Below are 12,770 nucleotides of genomic sequence, written 5' to 3'. Positions count from 1 at the left end.
GCCCAGTCGGTGTCACGACCACCTCTTTTCTCTTCTTCTCCTTCGTCTTATGCTCGTGCTCATTTTTTTTATTTCCTTCTGAGTAGATCCAATATTCTCCACAAGCTGCTCCTTCTTCACCCATCAGTGTGCTCATTAAGAGCAAGCCATTGCAAACCCACTTCCAGCTATTAAACTTACCTCAAGTTGCATTACAACATTTAAAAACAAAACAAAAAATGCTGTAATATATAGGTTTGCCACTGTAAATGCATCATGGAGATAATTAGGGGAGGTTGTGTTAACTTTTCCATACTTAAAAAAAAAAAATAATAATAATCGGAAGCAATAGTAGCTGAAGCAATGAGAGGACGGAGAAACTTGGGTCATCACAGGGCCTGCGGGGTGGCTTTCCAGAGGTGAATCTACAATGTGATTGGCTAAAAGAAGAACCAGCGACTTTTGTAGTGTGTGCGTGTGTGTCGTCGCCACCTGCACTATAATATATAATACATAATTCCGAAATGAACAAACTATAAACTATCAACAAAAATAATTAAAAAAAAAATAAAAATAATAATAGCAAAAATATGATTCAGAAGGAGTCAGCACAAATTCATCACATTAGGTGTGTTTCATCTTATCATCTTGTGTTTTGCAACAAATGGTTAAAAAGTACAAACCGGATCTGGGTGACTCTGCTTGAACTCACATTAAAAGTTACTGTATTGTTTCTGAACTTGAATAATGTACGACGTGTCGGATAAGTCTCCCTTCCATTTGAAAGACTAATGCTCTATGGCGTTAAAAGCTTTCCGGAATCTTCTGCGAATTGAACTCCGGCGGGAAAGCGATGACACTTGACTGACGGCAGTGATACAAAATCCATGAGCAATATGGTGCATTTACATATTGCGATTTAAAACGATGAATCTTTCTTTCACGTGCCAATTCACACGAGTCCCATATGAATACAAGAAAAGATAAAAAGTGCTAGGATGTTTAAAAAAAAAAAAAAAAATGAAGAAAGAAGGATATTAGGAGTGAAATTAAAGGATTTGTCACTCACGTGTCATCCCTTTATCGTCGGCTGCTTCGAGGATTGTATTAAAATGTCTCCATTTTTATTGTCATTCACACACGGAAATACAATGACAACTCGTGATTTAAATATTAGGCAAGTTACGGCTGCCTTTTTTTTTTTTAATGGAGCAAATTTGCATCTTCTTTTTTTTGGGTGGGGGCAGGGGGGGGATTAAAACAAGCCTACCATATGCTGAATCGTAGTTAGAATAAAACTACCATAAATCATTTAAAATTGGGTTGGCTAAAACGGTATAGTACAAAATGTGCGCAGGTGAAAATATGACGACTGCCTATCGCCCACTGGTTACTACATTTAAAGTGAGACAATCCCAAAAAGTTGAAGCTCAATCCTCGAAAAGTTGCGCAAGGTGAAATAAGATGACCAAAAATATTGAACAAGTTGCAGAGGTTAAAACAAAACCATCATAAAGCTCAATAAGAGGCGCGAGGTAGAATCAGAACACCAAGACAATAGCGCTCTAAATCCTGCAAACATTGCCCAAGTTAAAATCAGACTACTGGAAATCGCCTAAAAGATGCCGAAATCGAAATTTAATGAACATTCATCTGTAATTATGGACTATAAAGCACAGTGGCTAGCACCCAGGTCAAACAAGAGATATATTTGGAAAGTTGCTTTTACGCTCCAGAGAAGGTGTGTTACGAATGTGTGTGCATATGAGTGCGCGCGTGTGTGTGTGTGTGTTCTTAAGCTATTGCGTGTCTGATGCAACAATGACACAGCTGCACGCATTCCACGAATAGCAACGATATTCCCTTCCAGGCAGCTATGCGAGGCAGAGCAATCACAGAGCCGGACTTGATGTCTATAATCACCGCATTGTACTCGACAATCATTATCGAAGGACATTTTTCAATTATTTAAAACATGTCAGTGAACTAAGCGTGTACATGCTTGTATGTGCATTAAAGTTACAGTAGATTTTAACTTGAACGGACTAGCATTGTGTTTCTGCATCGGTGGAGCTCAACGCATAATGGATAGGTTCACTAAGACTGCCATGAATCTTCCAAAGGTTCCATCGGTTTGACCTTAAATCTCTCAAAATGTGTGCAAGTTAGAATAAGTCTCCAGAAAGTGGCCGTTGAAAATGAGACGTCCATAAAGCCACCAAAAGATGCGCAGGTTTCAAAGACTACCAAAATACTCCGAAAAGTTGCAGGTAAAAACAAGGCTACCGTAAACACCTCAAAAACTTTACACGGGTTCAAATGAGACCAACATTCATCTTCTAAGAGTTGTTTTGGAGACATGACCGATGCAAAAGCATGCATTTGAATGGGCGCCTGTTTTTTTTTTTTTCCTTAATGTATTGCAGTGGTATCCAATCAGGAAACATTTAAAATCAATGACTCAGACTCGGGCTTGGGTACCATAAACGTGTGATTGGGACATTCCTATCCACAACAATTGGACAGGTTAAAAGGAGACGGCTGTCAATCTTCCACAATATGCAAAGGTTAAGACTAGTGTATTATTATTATTATTATTTTTTTTTTTTTAATGAAACGACCCGAAATCTCATATGTTAAAATTAAACTACACTAAATCACCTCAATATTGTACAGTTAAAAAAAAAAGACTACTGTAAAGCCCTCAAAAGTTGCACCGGATAAAACAGGAGTACCATAAATCCTCCAAAAGACAACCACAAATCTCCCCAGGTGTGCAGGCTAAAATATGACTTCCATAAATCCCCCTCTAAATTACACATGAAAATAAGATTAACCGTAGATCCTCCACAAAGTGACACTAAAATTAGACAATATCACACCACCACCACCGCAAATATTCGCAGGCTAAAATAAGCTGACAAAAAAAAAAAAAAGCCAACTCAAAAAACCTTGGACCATTAGAAACCGCAAGGACAAGAAGACATTTTAAGTAAATAAAGGGACACTTGCCTTATTAGGGTTTGAAGCCGTGATGATCCAAACACACTGCGCGTTGCTCTCATACTGTATCGGGAAGTTGGGCGAGGTGAAGGTCCCCGACGGTCCCTGAAGGTTACTGCCGCACGTCTTGACTGTGGAAATAGAACAATGGTAGATACTCAAACTTTTATCTGGCTGAATATTGCAGAGCACACAAACGGAGGGGTCAAGTAGAAGCCATCGAGACAGCCACCGACATATCTCCCGATAGTTCCACTTAATTGGAGACTATCGGCTGCGGAATACCACAGGATTAGCCAGAGTCGCAGTATTGACTCATCCAGATGCCCTCAAGTCTGCGCATCGATGGAGAGTCAAACGACTTACAGACCAACTAGTCGAGCGACAATTAGGGACTAGTGTCTAGCGCATTGAGAAGTTTACCACCTTATCGTTGGAGTCTTCAGAGTCTTCTGTTGGAGTACTTTTTGCCTGGCAAAAAAAATGGTTGGGTGTTGATACTAACTGCTACATTAGCGTAGTTGCTAGCTAACCAGCCACTGACTGGTTAGCTTGCCCGCCTCACAGTTCTGATGTTCTGGGTTCAAGTCAAGGCAGCCTTCTTTGCTTAAAAACAAACAAACAAAAACAAAAACAGCATAGACCAGCACGGTTTTGTATTTTCAAGCTCAGCTACGAGTAGGGCAACAGCAGCATGGCGGTTTTGCTAATGTCACGAGCAAGACCAGCTATGTTTGTTTTTTTTTTAGTAGGGTTCCGAGATAGATTTTGCATGTTTGTTTATGGCTTCCTGTCAAGTCTGTCCAAAATTATGTGTCAGGTTCTGTGAAGACACAAAGTGTTCAGAGCTATGAATGTGATTGAATAGACTGTATGATTGGCTGGCAACCAGTCCAGGGTGTAACCCGCCTGCTGTCTGAAGACAGATGGGATTGGCTCAAGCACGCCCACGAGCCTCATAAGGATATAGCGGATCAGCTAATGAATGGATGGATGGACGTGCTAGCAATTGGCCGGCGACCAGTTATGGGTGAAGTGCCTCTTACCTAAAGTCAAGTAAAATAGGCTGCAGATCACGCGCAACCCGAACAAGTGTAAAAGAAAACGGTTGAATGGACAGACTGCATTAGTGGATGAATTCATTTCATCATTCAAAGTTATGGCACAATAATTTCAACGTTTTAATTCACAGCCGTATGACATAATAAACTAGTCTGAAAATGACACACACTAGTCGTTAACGCACCAAATAAACCCTCATTTAGGCGGCGTATACTGTGACAATCAAGAAGCGCAGCTCACTACGTCCTTGGTTCGTCCCGCGCCGCGTCGGGAGGTAATTTTCTGCTTGGTTTGAAGCGGCGCTTGTTCCTTAATTAGTTTGTTCGCCTGGCGCACGGCTAGTGGAACAGGCACCACAAAAAAAAAAAAAAAAAAAAGGACATTGTTGCCAATGCAAATCCTGTATATTGTCAATGGGGGGCCTTGTAGTCATATATTGTGGTTTACATGATACAGCAAGAGCAAAAGTGAAAAAAATATATTATACTTCAAACTGCCCAAAAGAGGAGGGCAACCAGTTGTTTTGGGGAATTTCAAATTGGGGTCAGGTGGTGCAGCTGCAGCTCAGGTGACAGATATCAATAAAATCAATGTATAGAAGGTTTTCTCACATTTGTTTCGCATTTGTCTAACTTTGTTTCAGTCACATATTTCTCTGCTTTACTGGCCAGCAGAACCTTTGGCCCGTGTTGGTCAAATGTTTAAAAAAAAGAGTGCACAGAATCAACCCACAGGGTGTTTCGTGCCGGTATGGTGCGTGCATGAAGTGCTCTACGGGCCAAATAAGAGACCCATTCAGACGATCGATGGCACCCCGGTGTGTCGCGGTGACCCGAAGTCCCGCAGCTTCTTCTCAACTGGCCCCTGACTGATTGCTCTTCTCATACGCAATGCATCTTCTCTTGACCTTCTCCTGCGTTTGCCTCGCCACAATCCGTACACCCATACCGGCATGTATTTGAGGGTATGGAAGTGTGTAGGCCTATTTGTACGCTGGCCCGTGTGTGTTTACGCATGTGTGTGACAGTGCATCTGCATGTGACAAAGTATGCATGTGTGCACTTTGACAGCTTAATCAGGGCGGCCTGAATGGATGGCTACACCACCGGCGCGCGCCGTAATGTGACTGGGCACTGTGCTGCCATAGCAACGGCATGAAAAGAATTACCACTGTTTCAAAACTGGTCATCTTTGTCTCCTGTCTATCAGCCTGTATACGCAATTTATATACATTTAAAAACCGATTTTTAGATGTAAACATTTATTTGCATTGCATTCGAAAAACAGACATTTAATTGAAATTAGAAGCGAAATATTCATGGTTAATTGAAAAATGTAAGCATGGCTGCATGCAAAACAACTTATTGGGTTGAAATTAACAGTTGGGCCGTGGAACAGTCAGCTAGCGGCTAGGCTTGACAATGCGAGGCAATGCACAGACCTGCCAAAGAAGTTCAGGAAACAATGGAGAGAGAAAGCATGTTGGGGGCATATTACAATTCAATATTTTTTTGTTTTGCTGTTTCGAATGATGTTTTGTGTGCACTCCAGATGGGAAAATATGGATGCTATCAATCTATTGCTTATGACGATATCTAAAGTTGTTGGAAGGAAAAAAAAAAAAAACAACTAAAAACGATTTTCGTGCACCGTGTCAGCCATCATGGTGGAAGGACTTGCAAATTTTGGAGGGTGTCTCCGCCAATGTTTTGTGTGCACTCTAGAACTGATACTATTCAAGCTATGAACGATAACTTGCACACGTTAACTTCACATATACACATTTGAATAAATGAGCACGTGTTGGAGAGCTGGCGACATGTCACTTCAATTTGATTGTTTACCGAACAATTCTACATGGTGAATGCCTGACTTCTTTGTCTCATCTTTTCATTTCTGTTTCTACTTTTTTTTTTTTTTTAAATAATGCATTTGCTGGAATAGAGTTTACAAGACCGGGGTAACTCCAGTAGCTTCTAAGTCAAATTTGAACAGACGGTACACGTTAAGGACAGTAATGTTTGATTCTGCGTTGACATTTTTGGTAGATTTGTCCTCTCAGGGGTTTTCACCATGCTAGCGGAGAATACATAATTTGCCAAGTGTGCTTCTCAAGGTCCGCATCGTCTCAGCGGGGGTTCCGGCCTTCGAAGTTAGTGAGTGGTCCTTGAACCTCCAGACCCCTCACCAATCTATTTAATTCAAGTGCTGCACAGGAACGCCAAGGATGCACAACAGGCTTCCTGGGCAGGAACTGGTCACAGAGCTGATTGGGAATCAAGGTTGGTTAGACTCCTGGTCCCTAATGGTGACTCTCTACAGCACGAGGACGATCGATCATTCTGAATTTGGTGGCTTTGATCAATCGTGACTTGAAGCAAGTCAAGCAAAATGGATTGATTTGACTTGAGCGTTCAAACAGCTACTGCGACTTAATCGCTGCACGATGACGTTGGTTTGACGGCACCAATTGCGTTCGACACAAAGGGCACGGACAGCGCATCTCGGGTGTTTGACTGCGTTAGCTGGACGAAAAGAGGGGAAAAAAAAAAGCTGGATCCTAACATCTGTGGCAGAAAGGAGGAGGCTGAACAAGGTTGTGTGGATCATGGACAATCCACGGCATGGCACCCTTTCCAGGCAGGGGAGCAGCTTCAGCGGTGGGCTGCTGTCACAGCTCTCCTCCACTGACAAGACTGAGAGGAAATCCTTCCTCCCTCTTACCATGTGGCTTTTTAATTCCACCATGGGAGGGAAATGCTAATATCGGATTCCATCACCCGTACTGTCAACATTTTGCACAGTGATGACTATGAAGCTTATTCCGGACCTTCGGTTTAGATCAAACTCATTTCACATTGAGGGCCACATACGGCCTCGGTTGATGTCAAGTGAGCCGGACCATTAAAATGATACCATACTCTGCTATAAATAACCAAAGTAATATGTCTTTTCTTTGTTTTGGTCTAAAGAAGCACATTAGGAAAATGTTGAAATGGCATGAAATGAGCATATCTTTTTCAAAACATTTCATGAAGCACCTTAGATTTCCTTAGACAAATGTGCAATTTACTTTTACGATCATTCACATATATGCATTGCAACTGATCCCACTGATTGTATGTACAAAGGCACAAAACTTAAACAATTGATATTGAAAAATATAGTAATGCATTTTAAGATTAAACGAGATTTATAAAGAAAGGAGTTTTTAAACCATTTGTGCATAGAAATTCTAAATTCAATCCCTGCCTACATCTTACAAACTAAGGAGAGTGCTATTAAATACGTAAAGAATAAAGTATTCACATGTCCTTGATAGCGTCTGCTGTGTTGGGTCTGTCTCAGTGACAGACTGAGACTGCTGTTGACTTCTTTGATCAAAACAATGCTGTCTTCTACTCTGATCAAAACAGTGTGTCCCCTAGCGGATACTCCACGAATTGCACCTTATGTGTCTTTAATGCATTTTTTTTCCCATTTTTAAATGATCCTGCGGGCCTGATCGAACCTCCTTGGGGGCCGGTTCCGGCCCGCGGGCCGAATGTTTGACACCACTGGTTTAGATTGACATGCTGCGCGTTCATTGTGTTGAAAAGAGACGTTTGCAAATTGTTCCAGAGTCTCTGCTCTCCCTCCTGTTGATTTGGTCCATGCATCAAACCTTCCAGGAAACAACTATGGATGATGTGAACAGAAAGTACGACAGAAAGCCATCGTTCGACGTACCTCACGTGGAGTCTAAAGCGAAATGCAGTGCCTTCCAATATCAGCTTTTAAAATATATAATAAGTATAATTTGGGATGTTCGATGGCATAAATCAACACCTACCAAGTGTTCTTTAGAATGGCCATTTCGCCATCAGAGGCATGACGTGTAATTAAAGTGAATGCATTATTTAAGGGTGAACTATCTCATTTCGAGGACATGATAAGTAAGCCCGGCAGGTATGCTCATTTTCATTTTGAGAAAAAAAGCGTTTGAGGGCATCTTTGATTTTTAGGACACACCAAAAAAGAAAAAAAGAAAAGGAAAATGTCGTTTCCATACAATTTTCAAGGTTGTCAGTGAGTGAGTCTAACGTAGCAGTCTACGTCAGTCGGAGCTTTTTCTTGTTGAACATCAAAAACGGGTTTCGGATTTTTAGGAGAAACACGTTCAGTGGTTTGAGTTGAACGGATGTCAGATTTCGGGGGAGGGGGTGGGGATGTTGGGGGGGGATTTTAAGGAGTTTTAAGCTTGTTAATGAATGGATAAACAGTTTGAACCAACCAATAAACAGTGATTCATGACTGCATGAAAGATATATTTTTTTTCCTCCCAAAAAGAAGACAAATGCAATAACAAGGTATATTGAAAGTTACAGTTTTGCAGCTCGTCTGTGAATGATGAAAAGTTTCAAGTCCAAGATATATATTTTTTTCTTTTTTCTCTATGCTAGGTACTCCCAAATGAGGCCTTTGAAGCAGTCCATCGACATAAGTAGCGACGGACCAATAGGCTGATTGATGACATCATTCAGCTGGTAAGGTGTCCCAACGGCCGACTGTAAATGGCTCCGTGCCCACCAAAAACGTGTCTAAAGAGAGAGTCATTCACTTATTTATTTATTTAAACATATTTACAATGAGGCATCCTTCATTGAGGCTCGAGGTTGAAGAAGATCAAAATGATTTCACACACACACACACACACACACACACACACACACACATCCACATACAGGTTTGGCTCACTGGCCTTGCCATCTGTCCATTCATCAACGTGCCACATTTGCTCCGTTTGTCCGTCTGCCTCTAGAAAGTGGAGTCGGAGCAGACATAAGGACGATCTGCCTGGTTTAGTCTCGTCGAGTTGTCGAACCACTGAATAATCATGTGTTGTTCTCTTAAACATTGAATTCGGTTTGCTTGTGTGACAAAAGCACACATGTTCAGTGCGCGCTGGCTTTATTAGCATGTTTGGACGTGATGAGGGTATTGAATGGTTTTTTTCCAGATGCTTTCCTGACAGATTGCTCCTTTTGAGTGGCGGTAACGCACGAGAATTTGCATTTGCTCTCGAAAGCATCAAACATTTGAAAGATGGCTTTCGAGATTTCCCGCCACCAAACATTCTCTGATACGTGTGCAATGTACTGCACATGACGCAGAGTGCATTCCGTTCGTAGAAATGTGATAAACAAATAAGTGTAACAGGGAGGTGAAAACATGTATGTTGTCATACTAGTGACTTGAAAATTAAAATCCCCGTTTGGCTCAATTCAGCTTCTTCTGTGACAAAGAAGAAGAGCTGATGAGACATCTACATTCACCGGAGTCCGCCGTGATGCTACGTGTGCTGACAGTGTAATCCGCCCACAATCCCCCCCCCCCCCCCCCCCCCCCCGGCACATGCAGTCGTGTTTGCACCAACTTAAAGTCGCCCCGCCTCGGCTAAAATTGCCAAAAGGAATTATGAGCGTTTGCGGTATAATGGGGTAGTTGGCGAGGCTGCTCGATTTTTCGGGTGGAGGCTTAATCTCAACAAGCCTGGTTGCTCGATGTATTAGCCAATCACAAAGAGTCTATTCGCATCACACCCTGCCTTTTTTTTTTTTTTTAGATTTCCAATGTCGGATCTTAAAGTTTCCACCCGTGGGCTATGGAGGGGGGGGTTATTTTTTGGGGGGGGGCATGACAAGCGGAGTACACTCAATATTCCATCCTCAACTAAGCCACCAAAACATCTTATTTTAAGCTGGAGGGCTTTGTTTGCAAATGATGACACTTAGAAAGGGTTGAGCTTGCCCTGTAGTTCAAATACCTGAAAAATCTCATTTTTCTTCTAAGCGTTAAGAATAAGGCCGTCCTTCAAGCAACGCTGGCATACTCAGATGATGCATGCATTTACACACAAAATATGTGCTTGTTAATAAATAAAATATTGTGCATCCTAGTTGGCGGCCATTTCATTGAAAATCGGTACAACGAACTATAATGTTATAATGTACAGATTCGTTATTTCCCTCCAGGTACGTTGTCACGAGGTTCGACTGTACACCCTGTTAAGGGTTCGTTGATGCCTTTTCCAAAATGCAAACTAAAACCGGACCTGGAAATCATGCAAAGTAGAAAACGTTGCCTTTGGTCACACCGTTGGAGCTCTATTCCATATGGCGCATAAATATGATGAACATAAAGTGCATATTATAACGTGAAGGAGTATGGCCACTTAATATTATATGCGGTTAAGCGTTACCTAGAGTATAGTATTATTCCCGCGGTGTACATCGCGAGGCGAGGCCAAGCACATAATGGCCTAGTTACTAAGCAACAACTGCCAGAGCGGCACGGAGCACTTTGTCATGTCAAACAAAGTTGCCCGCTGTGCAGTTGCTCATAATGCAGCTGCTTTATTGCAAACAAATCACGGTTACGCCAACATTCTGAAATTTGGTGGCTTCTCCGGAGGGAGGGGCGCTCAACCGGTCGTCACGCCCGAGACTTAATGGCAGGCGTTGAAACGCTCATTATTTTGTCTTTGGTGATGATGATTCCCTAACAGGCGTTAACCATCTTAAATTGCCAATCGTAAGGAATCGAGAAGTCTAATGTCTCTAATAATGACTCGGATAATAAGGTTGATTGTTGTGGACCCATCTGAAACCGAGGGAGCTCGTCATATCTGAACGTTGAGTTTGATTTCGGCTTGTCAAGAGATTGAAAGTCAGACCTGTTCAAGGTTCCCTGACATTGGTCATGGTCAAATTAAATGTCTAATTGCAGTCTGATACACAAATTACTACTACATATTTTACCTAATTGTGTGTTGTTGTTTTTTTTTTTTTGTTTTGTTTTTTTTAATCTGAGCGTAACTTGGCACGAAAGTGAACATTGTATGACTGAAATGAGTTCCCCACTATAACCTTACCCATATTTGGTCTTCATTTCTGACATTATGTGCAAAAGAGAAGGGGTGCGCCAACACTATCGATAATTTGAAAACAAGATATTTGCTATTAATTTTTTTTTTTTTTTTTTTTACCCTTTTAAAATGTTTAAACAAAAATATGTTTTAAGTCTGTGTCCAGGTCTGGGAAAGAAGGCGTTGTGCCAACTCTGCTGGGATGATTGCCCATTTTACTTTCTAACATGTGACAGACAGACGACGTCAAAAACATTGTCAAAGTCTAAAGCGAAGCAGAGCTGCAGTATTGTTGGATGCGCAGTCGCATCCACTCGGCATTCGTCAATAGCCTCCTGCTATAGCTGTCCAACGAAAAAGCACGTATCTTTTTTTTACCTTTGCAGACAGGCCTGTGGTCACTCCAGGCCGCGAAGACCTCAGCCACTCGCTGGCAGCTGATGCTTTTGCTGCCTTGGAGGACGTAGTCTTCGTCACAGCTAAACTGCACCACACTGCCGATGCTGAGCGAAAAATGAAAAAGACAAGTTAAGAGAAAACTACAAAGTTTGGAGAAAAAGAATAACTGTGCTTTAGTCGACATAGCTAATGAGTGACGGCTAGTGGGGGAGAGTACCTGAAGTCGTTGCCATGGCGTTTACCGTTCTCTGGCTCTCCTGGGTCAGGGCAGGAGTTTGACGCCTGTCGCACGCCACCTTCATTTACTGCAAGGACACACGGACAAGCAGAGACACACGTCAAGCGTTAGGAAGCAGCTAGCTTAAAAATACAGTTTTGAGGGGTAACGTTTCATGCACTGACAAGCAGGTGGGCGAAAAAAACTAAAGTGATTGAAAAAAAAATCACTGTGATAACTGCCAATCAAAGATGGGTTAAGAGCTGCTATTTTCTGTATTTTTTTTTCCAGAAATGAAACAAATAAACTATCCTACTCGTGTGACCACAGGTCATCATTCGCCATTACGAGTTGTCTTGACAACGCAAAGCTAACATGCGTCACAGTAAAGGGCTGTGTAAGTATCATTTGCCTGAGATTGGACTGTCAGATTGCAATCAGAATTAATTTGTGGCTAATGAACCACAAATAGGTGCACAAGTAGCTGCTACCTAATTTTTTAGCTGTGGCTAAAGTCTGTATTCTACTGAGTTCTAGCTCTAATTCTACTTTACAATAGTGTCGGCATGAATCAAAACTAACGCAGCCTAAAACAAAACAAAACAAAAAGTAACCCACAAAGTACACCAACAGGTAGCTTACTGCTGAAAAATTAAACTCAAAACCCGTAAAGATTCAGCAAAAACAATCGTCCGTCTGGAGAATAGGATCTCCGAGTCGAGGCGAGAATGAGAGATTAAAGTGCAAAACGTGTTTTATTTCCCCCGTCTTAAACCTTTGGAATATCATTGTGTGAATAAATAAAAACCCCATGGTGTGTTGTGTTTGCGATGTAGTACGCCAACACACGTTCTCCCTTCAGGAGAGTTCTAAAAATGTTGGGAAGAGAAAGATGTTGGCCTAATTATACACTTGAAGATCATACAAATAACTTGTTGAAAATAACAATACCTAATGAGGCCCTAAATCTGCTAAAATAGGGCACCATTGAACTGAAGCTAAATTAGTCATGCCGTTATGCATTGTATTATATAATCCAGTAGATTATTATTCATGGAATCCGTTTTCGTCATCGGATTCAGTCTAGCTTGTCCTCTGGTACCTTGCGGCTTTGGGATGAAACCCCTGAAGATGCAAGGGGTCCCGTCAAAGCGAATCCAGCGTCCGTGTCTGTCTGATACGTTGCTATTTGGCTAATTATCC

General features: G+C 41.8%; 1 protein-coding gene across 1 annotated transcript in view; it reads right to left on the bottom strand.

Moving 5' to 3' along the window:
• Positions 1-12,770, bottom strand: part of csmd3b (CUB and Sushi multiple domains 3b) — a 207,296-nt gene that overhangs the window by 79,341 nt on the left and 115,185 nt on the right. Inside the window, exons 8-10 of the mRNA XM_019863576.1 lie at positions 11,568-11,655; positions 11,330-11,454; positions 2,992-3,113 (exon numbers count right to left, since the gene is read on the bottom strand). Of these exons, the coding sequence (XP_019719135.1) occupies positions 2,992-3,113; positions 11,330-11,454; positions 11,568-11,655 (335 nt within the window). The remainder of the gene's footprint in view (positions 1-2,991; positions 3,114-11,329; positions 11,455-11,567; positions 11,656-12,770) is intronic.

The sequence above is a fragment of the Hippocampus comes genome, unplaced genomic scaffold, assembly GCF_001891065.2.
Source record: "Hippocampus comes isolate QL1 unplaced genomic scaffold, H_comes_QL1_v1.1 scaffold91, whole genome shotgun sequence".
In the NCBI taxonomy this organism is placed as follows: Eukaryota; Metazoa; Chordata; class Actinopteri; order Syngnathiformes; family Syngnathidae; genus Hippocampus; species Hippocampus comes.
Note: the sequence above shows the minus strand (reverse complement) of the source record. Positions and strands in the feature narration are given on the sequence as shown.